The sequence below is a fragment of the Hyla sarda genome, chromosome 4 (genome assembly GCF_029499605.1).
Source record: "Hyla sarda isolate aHylSar1 chromosome 4, aHylSar1.hap1, whole genome shotgun sequence".
Taxonomy (NCBI): domain Eukaryota; kingdom Metazoa; phylum Chordata; class Amphibia; order Anura; family Hylidae; genus Hyla; species Hyla sarda.
The window spans coordinates 210866662-210885072 of NC_079192.1; the positions used below are offsets into that span (position 1 = coordinate 210866662).

An 18411-nucleotide genomic window follows, 5' to 3' on the forward strand; every position below is an offset into this window, starting at 1 on the left:
TCTAGGATCTCTTGTGGATATAAAACAGGCACCACCATTGTGAATCAGATTGTTACAAGTCACTTTGTCCAAAATAAAAGCAAAATAAAAGCAGTGTCTAAGTTTTTTCCCCCTGTAAACAATGTCTGAGCTGTACTACCCTGCAGAAGGAAAAAAAGGGATTAAAGATGTAGGAACATACAAGATAAAAGAAAACATGAATTGTATGTCCAACGGAAGAGTAGGGAGTGCTTACTTTGTAGATAGATAAGATTTATATCTGTTTATTTACAGTCATGGCCATAAATGTTGGCATCGCTGGATTTTTTCTAGAAAATTAAGAATTTCTCACAGAACAGGATTGCAGTAACACATGTTTTGCTATACACATGTTTATTCCCTTTGTGTGTATTGGAACTAAACCAAAAAAGTAAGGAAAAAAAGCAAATTGGTCATAATGTCACACCAAACTCCAAAAATGGGCTGGACCAAATAATTGGCACCCTTACTTAATATTTGGTTGCACACCCTTTGGAAAAATTACCTGAAATCAGTCGCTTCCTATAAACATCAATAAGATTCTTACACCTCTCAGCCGGAATGTTGGACCACTCTTCCTTTGCAAACTGGTCCATGTCTCTTTTATTGGAAGGGCGTCTTTTCCCAACAACAATTTTAAGATCTCTCAACAGGTGTTCAATGGGATTTAGATCTGGACTCATTGCTGGCCACTTCAGAACTCTCCAGCACTTTGTTGCCATCCATTTCTAGGAGGTTTTCGACATATGTTTGAGGTCATTGTCCTACTGGAAGACCCCAGATCTCCAACGCAAAACCAGCTTTCTGACACTGGGCTGTACAGTGCGACCTGAAATCCTTTGGTAATCCTCAGATTTCATGATTCCTTGCACACATTCAAGGCACCCAGTGCCAGAGGCAGCAAAACAACCCCAAAACATCATTGAACCTCTACCATATTTTACTGTAGGTACTGTGTTCTTTTCTTTGTAGGGCTCATTACATTTTCGGTAAACAGTAGAATGATGTGCTTTACCAAAAAGCTCAATCTTGGTCTCATCTGTCCACAAGATGTTTTCCCAGAAGGATTTTGGCTTACTCAAGTTCATTTTGGCAAAATGCAGTCTTGCTTTTATGTCTCTGTGTGAGCAGTGGGGTCTTCATGGGTCTCCTGCCATAGTGTTTCATTTCATTTAACTGTCGACGGATAGTTTGTGCTGACACTAATACTCCCTGAGCCTGCAGGACAGCTTGAATATCTTTGGAACTTGTTTGGGGCTTGTTTGGGGCATCCGGACTATCCTGCGTTGACACCTTTCATAAATTTTTCTCTTCTGTCCACGCCCAGAGAGATTAGCTACAGTGCCATGGGTTGCAAACTACTTGATAATGTTGTGGACAAAGGCAAATCTAGATCTCTGGAGATGGACTTGTAACCTTGAGATTGTTGATATTTTTCCACAATTTTGTTCTCAGACAGTTCTCTTCTCCTCTTTCTGTTGTCCATGCTTAGTGCGGCACATACAGACACACAAAGCAAAGACTTAGTGAACTTCTCTCCTTTTTATCTGCTTTCATGCGTGATTTTTATATTGCCCACACCTGTTACTTGCCCCAGTTGAGTTTAAAGGAGCATCACATGATTGAAACAATCTTATTTTTTCACAATTTTGAAAGGGTGCCAATAATTTTGTCCAGCCCATTTTTGGAGTTTGGTGTGACATTATGTCCAATTTGCTTTTTTTCCTCCCTGTTTTGGTTTAGTTCCAATACACACAAAGGGAATAAACATGTGTATAGCAAAACATGTGTTACTGCAATCCTTTTCTGTGAGAAATACTTAATTTTCTAGAAAAATTTCAGGGGTGCCAACATTTACAGCCATGATTGTATATGCAATATATATATATATATATATATATATATATATATATATATATATAAATATATATATATATATATATATATATACATTTATATATGCATATGTTTATGTGTGTATATCTATATATATATATATATATATATATATATATATATAGATTAGATAGATATAACCAGGAGACATGTCATAGGCAGGCCCTCTAAGAACCTAATCTGATCCAACAGAATTTTAAATCTGATTGGCTCTCACTGCTGCCAGTCAATTGTATCATGTCATTTAACGTGCTAAGATTTGGTGGCCTGTGTCCTTAAAAGAAGTTAGCACAGCGAGCTGATATGCAAATAGATAGCCTAGCTGTTAGGTTGGGTTCACACTGCATAATTTCTGGACAGAATTTCTGCCAGAGATCGAGTGGGTGGCGCTAGGACCATGATTTTGATGTCCCATTGATGTCCCCATAGACGGCAATTGGCAGATCCCTTTAGAAATGCAGTGCCGTCTATGTGGATAGCAATGCAGTCTGCGTAGTCCTAGTCCTAATTCCATCAGAAATTCCATCCAGAGATTATGCCGTGTGAACACGGTCTTAGAATGAGGTGATCAGCACAGTCAGATAACGGCTTATCAGCACAGATCCCAAACAACACAAGTGATTCTGTGCTAAATCTGTTAACATTCCCTTGCTTGAGTCTGTGTAACAGCCGGGAGGGGTGGATATAATTATACTGGCTCTGCTTAATCACGCCACACTGTACACAGAAAGACAGGACATATTTGTCCACCATACAGCAAGAGAGCAGCAGTGCTGGTGTGCAAATAACACAAGCCAATTGCTGCTTATCATCATACATAACAAACACAGTGCAGAGGAGCTGAGTAAGAGCAGAGACCCCCTATGTGCAGTGATAGCCCCCCCCCCCTCCCCTGCTCAGCACTCTTCAATGGTGAGAACTTCTCACAACATCAACCAGTGCAGTCAATCAGAGTAGCAGAGCTGAGTGTGTGTATACAACATGAATACATGGCTACACAGTTAAATAGCTCTGTATCTGCAATGTACTATGTAATGTTTAATCACAATTGCTGTTTATGTAACAAAAAATTCTGGGTTTTCATCACAACTCTATAAACAAATAGTTAAAATACAAAATACTGTTAGTGCAATAAAATAAATATTACAAGATTCTGCAACATTCTGGATTTTAGCTAAACCAATAGTTATAAAATGAATAGCTCTGTAATACAAATAGTACAAGTAACAAAGAACACACATTGTACACTACAGCAGGACTAAACTAGGCTACAGCTCACTGGTTATATCACATCAAAATGTAACGGCATTGACTTCTACACAAAACTTTGTAAGGAATACTGCATTCATTCTCTGACAGCAGATCTGCTAGTGCTCTCTGGCATCAGCTATCAACCTGTTGTAGACAGCATTTTAACATATAAGCCAGTTTTTCCCAACCAAGGTGCCTTCAGCTGTTGCAAAATTACAACTCTCAGCATGCCTGGATAGCTAAAGGCTGCCTGGGTAAGTTGATAGTTGTTGTTTTGCAACAGCTGGAAGCTCCCTGGTTGGAAACACTGATATAAGTGCGGTGTCGGGTTAGGGTAATGTGTAATTAACCGTTTTGTGACGCCAGGGCTTGGTTGACCTATTCACCACCTGAGGTAGACCAGCTTCTTCTGTGCCAGGCCAGGGGCAAATAATCACTCCGACACAAGGTTAAGGATAACTGGTATGCTTTACTAAGGGTGGAAAGATGGTACAATTTGTTACAGCTCAGATTAGCGTGAAGGAGATGCATGGTGAACTTTGGGAAGCTTATCGGCTTGCTGGTACTTATAGTTGACATATGACTGACTTGTGGAGGAAGAGAGAAAAAAAGGAGGGGAGAGAGAGGCCAGCGCCTCGTGTATTATCCCAGGCACCAAGGTCCCAACCAGGACAGGGTGGCGTAGAATCTTTAAATTTGGTGCTCACCAGATAGATGTAAAAACAGGCATATCACCCCTTTAGGGTACTGGAATAGAAGAGGAAGCGAACTGCAAGGCCCAGGGTCCAATGGGAAAGGCTAGAATCTTCTCCCATATAATTGCAGAAGGAGCAGGAGGAAAAAACGGAACCTTTTGAAGGCGCTGATTGCAATCCAGACCATTAAACACAAATGTGTCAGAGAAAAGTGCCAAAGGCACTATGTTTATTGACAGACTTCCAATAACGCGTTTCAGAGGGTATCTCCTCCTTCATCAGATTGGCCAATCTGATGAAGGAGGAGATACCCTCCAAAACGTGTTATTGGAAGTCTGTCAATAAACATAGTGCCTTTGGCACTTTTCTCTGACACATTTGTGTTTAATGGTCTGGATTGCGGTCAGCGCCTTCAAAGGTTCCGTTTTTTCCTTCTGCTCCTTCTGCAATTATATGACTGACATGACTTGTATGCAGCCCACGCTAGACTTTAGTGACTTGAGCTTGACTAACTTGCTGGACTTGACTTGTATTACATTTCCCGGACTTAGTGCTTACCGCAAGGCTTTAACTTTCACCTGGGTAGTGGGGTTAACTGGTAGTAGATGTGTTGTTGCTGGACGTGGCCTCAGGCCTCCTTCAGGATCACCTCACAGACAGACTTCACACTTCACCAAACTGTACCTCAGCAAGAGAGCAAGAGCACGGACTGATCTCTGACCTCACTATATATGGGAGGAATTTAGAGAGATCCCATTGGCCGGATAAGTCAACTGGCTCACCTCTGCATACTCCCCTAACAACAAGGTTCATAGCAACAGATTTCTTAAAGTAACAAGTGCATAGAAAATACTCATTAACCATTATAAAACATTGCATTATATTGTGAATTATAGAGAGTCCTAAGGAGAGTAGGCCCAAGGAGGACATTAAAGCAGCATCTGCCACACAGGATGGGCAGGGGTACAGAAGAATACCTTATTGTCACGATGCCGGCTGGCAGGTAGTGGATCCTCTGTGCCAGAGAGGGATGGCGAGGACCGCGCTAGTGGACCGGTTCTAAGCCACTACAGGTTTTCACCAGAGCCCGCCGCAAAGCGGGATGGTCTTGCTGCGGCGGTAGTGACCAGGTCGTATCCACTAGCAACGGCTCACCTCTCTGGCTGCTGAGGATACTGAAGATAGGCGAGGTACAAGGGAGTAGGCAGTAGCAAGGTCGGACGTAGCAGAAGGTCGGGGGCAGGCGGCAAGGTTCGTAGTCAGGGGAGATAGCAAAAGTACTGGTACACAGGCTATTAAACACACAATACGCTTTCACCAGGCACAAGGCAACAAGATCCGGCAAGGGAGTGCAATGGAGGAGACTAGATATAGCCAGGGAACAGGTGGGAACCAATTAAGCTAATTGGGCCAGGCACCAATCATTGGTGCACTGGCCCTTTAAGTCTCAGGGAGCTGGCGCGCGCGCGCCCTAGAGAGCGGAGCCGCGCGCGCCAGCACATGACCGCAGGAGACGGGAACGGGTAAGTGACCTGGGATGCGATTCGCGAGCGGGCGCGTCCCGCTGTGCGAATCGCATCCCCAACGGCCATGGCAGAGCAGCGCTCCCGGTCAGCGGGACTGACCGGGAAGCTGCAGGGAGAAAGACGCCGTGAGCGCTCCGGGGAGGAGCGGGGACCCGGAGCGCTAGGCGTAACAGTACCCCCCCCCTTAGGTCTCCCCTTTTTTTTGTCCGGTGACTGCCTCCCCTGGGATGAGGACACCGGGAAGGAATGGATGGTTTCCTCAATGGCAGGCAGAACAGCAGGAGTAGGAATGGGGAGGGAGGGCAGAGGGCGAGACCTGGCACGGGGCAGTGTGACACCAGGACGAGGGCCATGAGGGGACACAGAGGTTTGCCTGATGGGACTGGGAGGGGGGGAGAGGCATTTCCTGAGGCAGGCAGAGTCCTTAATGACCTTAGGGGGAGCGGATACAGGAGGAACCACAGGGTCACGGCAGGGATTACTGGGAACCGGTTGAAGGCAGTCCTTGGAACAAGAGGGACCCCAACTCTTGATCTCCCCAGTGGACCAATCCAGGGTTGGGGAATGGTGTTGAAGCCAGGGTAGTCCAAGGAGAATTTCGGAAGTGCAATTAGGAAGGACAAAAAATTTAATTTCCTCGTGATGAGGTCCGATGCACATTAGGAGAGGCTCCGTGCGGTAACGCACGGTGCAATCCAACTTGGCTCCGTTGACTGCGGAAATGTGGAGTGGCTTGACAAGACGGGTCACCGGAATGCGGAATTTATTCACTAAGGACTCCCGAATAAAATTCCCAGAAGCTCCAGAGTCCAGGCAGGCCACGGCTGAGAGGGGAGAGCTGGCTGAAGTAGAAATCCGAACAGGCACCGAGAGACGTGGAGAAGTCGACTTAGCATCAAGAGACGCCACACCCACGAGAGCTGAGTGCGAGCGTGCGTTTCCCAGGCGTGGAGGACGGATTGGGCAATCCACCAAAAAATGTTCAGTACTGGCACAGTACAGACAAAGATTCTCCTCCTTACGGCGATTCCTCTCTTCCAGGGTCAGGCGAGACCGATCCACTTGCATGGCCTCCTCGGCGGGAGGCCTAGGCGCAGATTGCAGTGGAGACTGTGGGAGAGGTGTCCAGAGATCTAAGTCTTTTTCCTGGCGGAGTTCTTGATGCCTCTCAGAAAAACGCATGTCAATGCGAGTGGCTAGATGAATGAGTTCATGCAGGCTAGCAGGAGTCTCTCGTGCGGCCAGAACATCTTTAATGTTGCTGGATAGGCCTTTTTTAAAGGTCGCGCAGAGAGCCTCATTATTCCAAGATAGTTCAGAAGCAAGAGTACGGAATTGTATGGCGTACTCGCCAACGGAGGAATTACCCTGGACCAGGTTCAGCAGGGCAGTCTCAGCAGAAGAGGCTCGGGCAGGTTCCTCAAAGACACTTCGAATTTCCGAGAAGAAGGAGTGTACAGAAGCAGTGACGGGGTCATTGCGGTCCCAGAGCGGTGTGGCCCATGACAGGGCTTTTCCAGACAGAAGGCTGACTACGAAAGCCACCTTAGACCTTTCAGTAGGAAACTGGTCCGACATCATCTCCAAGTGCAGAGAACATTGCGAAAGGAAGCCACGGCAAAACTTAGAGTCCCCATTAAATTTGTCCGGCAAAGACAGGCGGAGGCTAGGAGTGGCCACTCGCTGCGGAAGGGGTGCAGGAGCTGGCGGAGGAGATGGTTGCTGATGAAGTTGCGACTGAAGTTGGTGCACAATGGTGGACACTTCCGACAGCTGGTGGGTTAGATGGGCGATCTGTCGGGCTTGCTGGGCGACCACCGTGGTGATATCAGAGGCAACTGGCAGGGGAACCTCAGCGGGATCCATGGCCGGATCTACTGTCACGATGCCGGCTGGCAGGTAGTGGATCCTCTGTGCCAGAGAGGGATGGCGAGGACCGCACTAGTGGACCGGTTCTAAGCCACTACAGGTTTTCACCAGAGCCCGCCGCAAAGCGGGATGGTCTTGCTGCGGCGGTAGTGACCAGGTCGTATCCACTAGCAACGGCTCACCTCTCTGGCTGCTGAGGATACTGAAGATAGGCGAGGTACAAGGGAGTAGGCAGTAGCAAGGTCGGACGTAGCAGAAGGTCGGGGGCAGGCGGCAAGGTTCGTAGTCAGGGGAGATAGCAAAAGTACTGGTACACAGGCTATTAAACACACAATACGCTTTCACCAGGCACAAGGCAACAAGATCCGGCAAGGGAGTGCAATGGAGGAGACTAGATATAGCCAGGGAACAGGTGGGAACCAATTAAGCTAATTGGGCCAGGCACCAATCATTGGTGCACTGGCCCTTTAAGTCTCAGGGAGCTGGCGCGCGCGCGCCCTAGAGAGCGGAGCCGCGCGCGCCAGCACATGACCGCAGGAGACGGGAACGGGTAAGTGACCTGGGATGCGATTCGCGAGCGGGCGCGTCCCGCTGTGCGAATCGCATCCCCAACGGCCATGGCAGAGCAGCGCTCCCGGTCAGCGGGACTGACCGGGAAGCTGCAGGGAGAAAGACGCCGTGAGCGCTCCGGGGAGGAGCGGGGACCCGGAGCGCTAGGCGTAACACTTATTCTGTACTTGGTTACCACATAAGCACCGCTAGTGCTCTCTGGCATCAGCCACTAACTGTTGTAGACAACATTTTAACATATAAGCCAGTGTTTCCCAACAGGGTGCATCCAGCTGTTGCAAAACTACAACTCTCAGCATGTCCAGACAGCCAAAACCTGTTCGGGCATGCTGGAAGTTGTTGGTTTGCAGCAGCTGGAGATACCGATTGTCCAGTGCGGTATATGAAGTAAAAACAGGAATTCTTTATTCACGGATCAATTGATACATACAGGAACAATACGCCAACGTGTTTCGGATGGAGCTGGATCCTTAATCATGGCATAACAAATATACACATATGAAAGCTTATATAGTTGTTACAGCTCGTCACGTGTGTGTGACATGACAAGATTAAAGGCAACATACAAAATCTGGAAAATGCAAACGAAATGTAAAACCAGGAGACTGAATTCTACTATCATTTAACATATACTAGAGTGGCGGTAGATATTCAATATAATGTCAATTATAATGTACATTGAAAAAGGATACGGTAACTGGTATGGCATTAGTATAGAGCAATATAATGTAGAAACAGGAGGAAACCAGCATGTCTAAAATAACAACCTATAAAGAACTACTATGGGTTTATCTGTTGTTATTTTAGACATGCTGGTTTCCTCCTGTTTCTACATTGTATTGCTCTATACTAATGCCATACCAGTTACCGTATCCTTTTTCAATGTACATTATAATTGACATTATATTGAATATCTACCGCCACTCTAGTATATGTTATATGATAGTAGAATTCAGTCTCCTGGTTTTATATTTCGTTTGCATTTTCCAGATTTTGTATGTTGCCTTTAATCTTGTCATGTCACACACACGTGACGAGCTGTAACAACTATATAAGCTTTCATATGTGTATATTTGTTATGCCATGATTAAGGATCCAGCTCCATCCGAAACACGTTGGCATATTGTTCCTGTATGTATCCATTGATCCGTGAATAAAGAGTTACTTTGAGTACTGCACTGGACATTCTTTCCTGTCTATATATCTGCTGCCTGGTCCCGGAGTGTTGCCGGCCAGTTCAAGCGCAGGTGAATTGAAGATTGCAGTGGTGAGCTGTCGGCTATTCCTTATTTGCTTCTGAGAAGCCCTGATTGGGAAAAACTGATATACTGTAAGCACTAGTTCTTTTTGGCATCAGCCACTATCAGCCTGTTGTAGACAGCATATTACCATATACGCCAGTGTTTCTAAACCAGAGTGCCTCCAGCTGTTGCAAAACTACAACTCCCAGCATGCCCAGACAGCAAAAGACTGTTTGGGCATACTGAGAGTTGTAGTTTTGCAACAGCTGGAAGCTCCCTGGTTGGAAACACTGATATATGCACAGTTAGTGGGCTCCGGCATCTGCCACTATCAGCCTGTTATAGACATCATTATAACAAATAAGCCACTCAAAGGCTGTCCAGACATGCTGAGAGTTGTAGTTTTGCAACAGCTGGAAGCTCCCTGGTTGGAAACACTGATATATGCACAGCTAGTGGGCTCTGGCATCTGCCACTATCAGCCTGTTATATACATCATTATAATAAATAAGCCAGCCAAAGGCTGTCCAGACATGCTGAGAGTTGTAGTTTTGCATCAGCTGGGGGTACCCTTGTTGGGGAACACTGATATAAGCAATGCTAGTGCTCTATGGCATCGGACTGTGTTAGATGTTGCTATATAAAATAGGGGGCTACAGCAGTGGTCTTCAAACTGTTGACCTCCAGCTGTTGCAAAACTACAACTACCAGCATGTCTGGACAGCCTTTGGTTGGCTTAGGGTGCATGCAAACTACGTTTTTGCAATACAGCTCCTGCATCAGGTTATTGATGAAAAACAAATTCCTCAAAACCAGACTAAACTGTATCAAAACGTGTGTACAAATTTCAACCCAACCCAAGAAACATATACGGTTTGAAAAATGATGTCCGGTTGCATCCCTTTTAAGAAACAAAGTATACGTTTTTAACTTTTCACTCCATTTTGAATACAATTTAACTTGTTTGATTGAAATTCCCCCCCCCCCCCCCAAAAAAAAAAAAATGTGCAAAGTCAAAAACCGTATGGTGCAAACCGGATGGAACTGTGCGCACATACAGTTCTGTACGGTTTCCATTGACTCCCATGTTAAAAAAAAGTATACAGTTTAATATGGTTTTTCACCTGGACCAAAAAACATGGTAGACTACAGTTTTGGGTAAAAAAACTGACAAAACTGCATAAGACGCAAAACGGACTAAACCAGATGATGCATTTGAGATACGGTTTAAAATGTTAAGTCATTGCATACAGTTTTCTATACGGTTCTGTACTGTTTTTAACTTGAAATCGTATACGGGAACTGTACAGCAAAAACGTAGTGTGCATGCACCCTTATTTGTTAAAATGATGTCCACAACAGGCTGATAGTGGCTGATGCCAGAGAGCACTTGCGGTGCTTATATCAGTGTTTCCAACCAGGGCATGCTGGGAGTTCAAGTTTGGCAACATCTGGAGGTCCACAGTTTGGAGACCACAGGTCTACAGCTTTGTTAATTACCGGGATAGCCATTGGCTGTCCGGGCATGATAGGAGTTGAAGTTTTGCAACATCTGGTGGTCCACAGTTTGGAGATCACAGGTCTACAGCTTTGTTCATTACCAAGTGTGAACTGTAGGCAGATTTAAGTTATAGCTCCTAACTTTAAGAAAACAATTATTGTGTGTGTATATAAATCAAAAACTGTCCAGAGGAAAAGCTGACAAGTTGCCCATAGTAACCAATCAGATCGCTTCTTTCATTTTTCAGAGGCCTTGTTAAAAATTAAAGAAGCGATCTGATTGGTTGCTATGGTACAGTAGGACATCGTCAGTCGTCAGACATAACTCCGTCCTCCGTCAGTTGAAACGGCGTCCCGCCTCCTCCCTCGGACCAATCGCCTCAGTTTTCAGCCGCAACTTCGTCCTCCGTCAGGTGAAACGGCGTCCCGCCTCCTTCCTCGGACCAATCGCCTTCAGTCGCAACTCCGTTCACCGTAATGTGAAACGGCGTCCCGCCTCCTCCCTCACACCAATCGCCGTCATCCTTCAGCCACAACTCCATCCTCCCTAATCCGAAACTCCGTCGTCCAAAACGCCGTCATGCCTCAGACTATTCTCCCTCAGACACAACTTCCTGCCGCATAGCAGAGCCGACGCTGCACAGCATTGTATAGCAGAGTGGAAACTGTGAAACTTGTACTACAGACACTACATGTGCTACAGATAGCAGAGCCGGCATTGAATAGCGAGTACAGCAGAACCCGTATAGCAGGTCGACATTGAATAGCGAGTACAGCAGAACCCGTATAGCCGAGAGCCGACACTGACTCGCCTCTACACAGCAGGAAAGTTTTTCGTCTGAGGGATGACGGAGTTTCGGATGAGAGACTTTAGGATTCAATGTCGGCTCTGCTATTCCGACTCTGTAGCACATGTAGTGTCTGTAGTACAAGTGCAAGTTTCACAGTTTCGACTCTGCTATACAATAATGTGCAGCGTCGACTCTGCTATACATACTGTGCAGCGTCGGCTCTTCTATGCGGCAGGAAGTTGTGTCTGAGTGAGAATCATCTGTGGCATGACGGCGTTTTGGACGACGGAGTTTCGGATGAGGGAGGATGGAGTTGTGGCTGAAGGATGACGGCGCTTGGTGTGAGGGAGGAGGCATGATGCTGTTTCGGAGGACGGAGTTGCGACTGGCGGCGATTGGTCTGAGGGACGTCATTTCACCTGACGGAGGGCGGAGTTGCGACTGGCAGAGATTGGCCTGAGGGAGGAGACGGAACGCCGTTTCACCTGACAGAGGACGGAGTTACGTCTGACGACTGACGATGTCCTAAAATGGACACTGTACTATGGGCAACTGGTCAACTTTTCCTCTGCACAGGTCTTGATAAATCTCCCCCATATTGTTTTCTGAATCTGTATTTTAGCTGCCACTCATAAAAGTTCTATTTGAATTCATTCATCATATCACTTTGTGAATAGTATAAGGTTTCCTGTACTTGATCGTGCCCAGAGCTGACATTAGAGCAGTGTTTCCCAACCAGAGTGCCTCCAGCTGTTGCAAAACTACAACTCCCAGCATGCCCGGACAGCCTTCGGCTGTCCGGGCATGCTGGGAGTTGTAGTTATGCAACAGCTGGAGGCACCCTGTTTGGGACACACTGCATTAGAGGCTGGCGTGTGCTGTGCCCCCTGTGGTGCCCATAGCTTGCCCAGTGAGTGCATAGACGGGCGCGCTGCAGCCTGTGGATGGAGGAGCTCGCCCAGTGTATGATGTAGATGAGCATGGCAGATAAGGACTGTTGGTAATTGGAAACAATAGGTCTGCCGCAGCACATGGGTAATTACGGTAATGCAGGAGCAGAGGCTGTGGATGGTGCTGGGGGGCACCAGTGCCATCTGATGGGTAAAGTTGTGGTCCCGGAGCAGGGTGTGGCCAGCTGTCAGCCGTGATTGAGCTCCAGACAGTGCACTTAACTTTCCTGGAGCGTGTGATCAGTGCAGGAGCCTCCCCTCACTCCTCCCTTGTAACTTACCCACCTCATCCTCCCTCCCCCTCTCCACCATCGGGGGAATAAAACAGAAAAGGAAAGCGAGAGAGGAAGAGACAGGAGCTGAGACCTCTTCCTAAAGTATCACTGATGGCGGCTGATCAGATGAGGCTGCAGGAGTAACGGGACTGTGCTCAGTGCCTGCCTGGAGTTTCTCATCTGTCTCTTCCATATCCCATCCCTGTGTATGATACTGGAGATCTGCCTGTTAGATTGTGAAGATGGCTGCTTCCTGGTTCCTAGTCCTTATCCTGACACTTTTCCAATCCTTGCTGATCTGTCCTTCCTCTGAAGAATACTTTCCATCTGCGGCAACGTAAGTACCCAGGTTTGCTGCCAATGTGGATGCCATGTAAAGTGTCATGTGACCTGGCTTGTTTTTTATCATTGATTATAATTCTGGGGGCACCTATGCCTTTTCTGCTGCTCTTTAGATCTGCTAGTGATAGGGCAGTACTTTTTATAAGCCCTGGGAATCTGCAAGGAAGCAGAAGTGAGTCCCAACTCTAAATATAACTGGCAGTGAAGCTGAGCTGGGACTAAAGTTTCATGCTATCTCTTTATAAGGGAAGGTCATGTCTCAGCTCCCCTATGGAATAAACTGGATTAAAGTTCTGACCCTGCACTGCACTGCATACAACCTGTGGTGCTGCCCTCCTCACTGAATACACAGCCCAAAACCAAGGGACCCATCAAGCAGGCTTGTTGTGACAGTTGTTGCTTTCTGGGAAAAAGCCCCATGAATCTCTGCTGCCTTTAGTCATATATCAGACATGTGTCTGGAATAAGATGTGAGCAACGCTGAGATGTCATCTGTACCCCCCCCCCCCCCATGACTGGGAGGGATGAAGGATGCCTGTGTTACTAGAACACTTTAGGCATGGGGGTTAGATAGCATCTTTTTTTTTTTTTTTGTAGATAGCATCTGATGGGGGTTAGATAGCATTTGTTGCAGGTTTAGATAGCATATGATGGGGGGGGGGTAGATAGCATCTGATGGGGGGTAGATAGCATTTGATGCAAGGTTAGATAGCATCTGAAGCAGGGTTAGATAGCATCTGATTGGGGTTAGATAGCATTTGATGCAGGGTTAGATAGTATCTGATGGGGGGTTAGACAGCATCTGATGGGGGGTTAGCATCTGATGGGGGTTAGGTAGCATCTGATGGGGGTTAGGTAGCATCTGATGCAGGGTTAGATAGCATCTGATCAGTGTTTCTCAAGCAGGGTGCCTCCAGCTGTTGCAAAACTACAACTCCCAGCATGCCCAGACAGCCTTCGGCTGTCTGGGCATGCTGGGAGTTGTAGTTTTGCAACAGCTGAAGGCACCCTGCTTGGGAAACACTGATCAGATGGATAGCAGCTATGTGATCTCAGGCTCATCGGTTCTGCCCTGGTAGCTCTGAGATGAATATCTATTGGGAGGATTCACACATGTACCATGAATCCACTTTGCTAATTGCAGGGGCTGCTCCCTGCCTGACAGGCACAGAAGAAGGACCTGTTTAGGAGGGGGGCACTTTAACTAACAAAGCCCAAGTGTGAATGTGATCTGCCCTCCTAGTGCTGGGTGACTGGGGCAGGACAGAATGAAGGGAGTTCTCTCCTATTGCTGCCAGTAGTACATTTGTCCAATTAGTGCTGCTTGTGAGCTGTTATAAATGGATCCTGTTCCCAGGATTTATTCCATTATGTATCCGACCAAGAAGAATTGGCAGCACACAGCACATACTTCACTGGGAAGAAGAGAATGTTTCAATGTTAAACATTCGGAGCAGAACACCAGTCATGTAATAGGCTTCTGGTGGCTGATTCTTTTCTGTTTACTAAAAGGCAAAAGGGAAAAAAAAATAATAAAAAAAAAACAAAAAAAAAAACAAAAAAAAAACACTTTTTTACAGGAGCCTCATATTTGCTCATTTCCTGGTAATTGGAGAGAAACAATTGAAATTAGCCACAAAGCTCATTGTGCTACCTATGTTTTGTTGTTTTTGCAGTAAGCTCCTCTTTCCAAATGAGAGGATTCATTTTATGAAGATCTATAATATATATATATATAATCTTGGTAAATTGTAGTCTATAAAATCTCAGGAGCGTCCTTCTGAGTGCTATTCACCCACTCACATGTCAGGAGCACATTAAATTTTCATTCACTGTTGTGAAAAGTGTTTACTATATTCCAGAGGGAGTTTATGTCACTACATCCAGCCAATGTTCCCTTATTTAGCCCCAGTATACAAGCTCATTCAGAAAGGAGCCCAGGCTCTCATAATATGGGGGCTTCTGCTGTTATTGACAGATAGGAAATATTACTTACCTAATCCTTGTTGTAGGGGAATCTTGGAGAAAACCTTTACACCCACCTTTCTAAAAAGCAATAAAATATGTATGCTTATGTTTACATACCATCTATATATGTAGCATTCATCTATAAATACACACATTTTCAGTGTATATATATATATATATATATATATATATATATATATATATATAGTTATATTATACACAGCATCTACATATATACATGGTATTTTTTTTCTTATCATGTTTTGCTTAATAGATATTTATATTATAAACATATAAACATATATATGTAAGATAACTGTGTGTGTGTGTGTATATATATATATATATATATATATATATATATATAAGGAATATGCAAAGCAGCTCATCACACCAGGATGATACTTACCCCATACCCGATATATATATATATATATATATATATATATATATCTCGGGTATGGGGTAAGTATCATCCTGGTGTGATGAACTGCTTTGCATATATATATATATATATATATATATATATATATTCCAATAAAAAAGGTATTACAAGATACTACAACATTTTTTGATTTGCATCTGCATCACTGGACTAATATGGCTACTCAAATTTATTATATATATATATATATATATATATATATATATATATATATATATTATTATTATTATTAATATATATATTATTATTATTATTATTATTTTTATTTTATTTTATTTTTTTACTATTGCAAAGTGGAATATTCAATAACCAGAAATATTTTTAACCACCAACATCAAACCTATTTGACTGTTAGCAATTAACATGTATGTGCAGATCATGTAATATATATACACACACATATATATATATATATATATATATATATATATATATATATATATATAAAACTATAATCAGTTGCTATGTTTCTGTCATGTCTGGCTGTATTTCTTTTTTGTATATCCATAATGTGTGATTATGATATTGTTTTTAATTTTTTTAAGTCCATTTAATGGTGATGTTACTGAGGATCTTTTTGGTCAAAACCAGTTTGGTAAAGTGTCCTAGTATGCATCCATTGTGTGTGTGTTTCCAAAAAGAAAGTGAATACTAATATTCAGATGATGGTAAAGAAGCATGGTCACTTGTTTAACAGTAGAACAGTTTGCACATTCAGGGAACAGGTGGTGTCTTTTCTACTTAAGCTGGTGTGTCATCTGCTGTTATGTGTCAAATCTCTAATGATCTTGGACCATGTATATATATGTAATGTAATTGTAACTACTGCTGGAAATGAATGTATTGGAGGGGGTTGTCACTGTAGGATATGATTAAAAAAAACTATAGGTACAAAGCAGAGAAATATAATATTGTGAAATATTGATATGCCATACTTAAATACAAATCAATACAAAAGAAAGAAGATAGGATATATTGTAAATAGGGTGTTCAGGGAATACTATTTTGTTAGTAAATAACTCACTAAGGCTATGTTTACACATTGTGTTTTGATAAATATTTTGCTTAGTATTTTTAACCAAAGCCAGCAGTGGAACCAGTACATAAAGGAGTATCTATCTTTCCATTGCAGTTTTTCTCTGTGTCTTTCCACTCCTGGTTTTGGTTAAAAATACCCAAAATATTGACTAAAATACCATGTGTGAACATAGCTTAATGCTGAGAGGAAAATCATAGAAAATGCATTTTGTGCTGTGTACACTGCTGGGAGAGGATTGTTTCCTGTACACCCCAGCCTCTGCCCACGCATGCTTCGTAATTGTTAACTTAATTGTATATATAAATTATCTTCGAGCTTCTATTTTGGCATTTAGTACAGAATATGGCATCTGTGACATACTGGATGCTATTTGAACTTGATGTGTTGGATTGTTCCTACAAGTTATATGACAAATGCATCACACAGAAATTCAGTTCAGAGTTTAGCTCCTGATATAAGATTTTAATAAAGTAAAAAATATTTACCGTATTTCATTATTTAGACAACATAAGTGTGTTTCCAGCATATTAGCATTCAAGATAATGTTTACGCACCTGACGGATGCTTGGGAGGAAATGCTGCTTTATGTCTTGTAAACAAGCAAACCATGGATTATAATCTATATAACATCTAGTTGTTTTATTTCATAATCTCAAGACATTAGTTAATTTGTCTGGTTAGAAGTAACTGGAAGCTTTACGGAATATTTAGAATTTTTCTCACTTACTTTTCTTGTACATGAAAAATTGCTATTGTGTGTTTACAGAGGTGATTCCTAATATATTGTTAAAATATATCTATGGGAAAAAATAAAAAAAATCCTATATTTAGCCTTATACATTGATATATTTGATAGTCGCTTCACCACAATTATTGTGTGTGTTGCTGATGTAGAATGTTCAGGTGTAGATGGATAGATAAATATTATTTGTGTTGTGGATTATTAGAGTGCTATTAATAACACTTAATCATGACATTATTAATAATACATATATTTAAATATAGCTGTAGACACACAACCACCCCTACACAAACACACACACAGTATATCATGTTGGCCAAAAGCATTGTGTACTTGTTGCCTATCAGTAAGATATGTGGGGATCTTTGTAGTAGGTTGATGCCTATATTTTTTATGAATTGAGAACACAAATGGGATTATTTTCATACAATAGTATGTTCAGCCCATAGCCAGTCTTAGCAATGTAAGTCAAATTAATTGAATGTACAGCTATATCCAATGGAAAAAAAAAATTTGGCCCTTGACAAAAGCAGCTCAGTGCTCCCCAGAATAATCTGATTAGCCGATCTGTCTAATTTGCATGTAGATCCCTGAGGGCAGACAGTGAGCATGTGTTACATTAGACAGTTATACATCACCACACACTCCGAAATCAATCACAGGGCTCATCTTGAAATGCACTGCTCTAAAACACATCCACTGGTTTTGATGCCTGTTGTCTGTGAATTTACTGAAGCAGGTCCAATGTGATGGTAATCTGGCCCTCCTTTGTGCTATGTGACAGTTTGGTAAAATATGAATTTTAATTACATGTAGTTGGTTACCTTGGCTCTCCAGCCTTCATTTATTACAGCAGTGCTGTCTGGAGACTGACTTTCCCCTGCAGTCATTTCACTACTAGGTGTGATTTATTTATACACATTAAGCAATGGGTAGATGTGATACTTGTATATGGGCCTCCAACCAATTACTATCTAGTTTATTTCACACTCGCTAATCATGGAAGTTCTGGTGGAACGTTTTAATTAGCACTACTTAGTACATCAGCGTGACCACTGGTTTTATTTTATTTGCTGTCTATTGCAAGTTTATTATTTATGTATAGCATGAGTGAGGTGGAGATCTGTGTTTTTAGTTGTTATTATTTAGCCTATATCTTACTTAGGCCCCTTTCACACTACAGGTATCATCCTGTAAAAACCTCCGTTATTACTCTCTGCAAAAAGTCCTGAAAACGGCCATAAAAAAATCCCATTCATGTCAATGGGATTTTTTGACCATCCTTTTGCATCA

The 18411-nt window shown here is 43.4% G+C and overlaps 1 protein-coding gene across 9 annotated transcripts in view; it reads left to right on the forward strand.

Moving 5' to 3' along the window:
* Window positions 1–12401: 12401 nt before the first annotated feature.
* Window positions 12402–18411, forward strand: part of CACNA2D1 (calcium voltage-gated channel auxiliary subunit alpha2delta 1) — a 716537-nt gene continuing 710527 nt past the window's right edge. For 4 of the 9 annotated variants that reach the window (XM_056573409.1, XM_056573411.1, XM_056573412.1 and 1 more), the window contains exon 1: window positions 12410–12919. In XM_056573409.1, the coding sequence (XP_056429384.1) occupies window positions 12825–12919 (95 nt within the window). In that variant the 5' untranslated portion in view covers window positions 12410–12824. Of the gene's footprint in view, window positions 12920–18411 lie in introns of all 9 variants that reach the window. The other 5 variants (XM_056573410.1, XM_056573413.1, XM_056573417.1 and 2 more) reach the window with 4 other exon arrangements.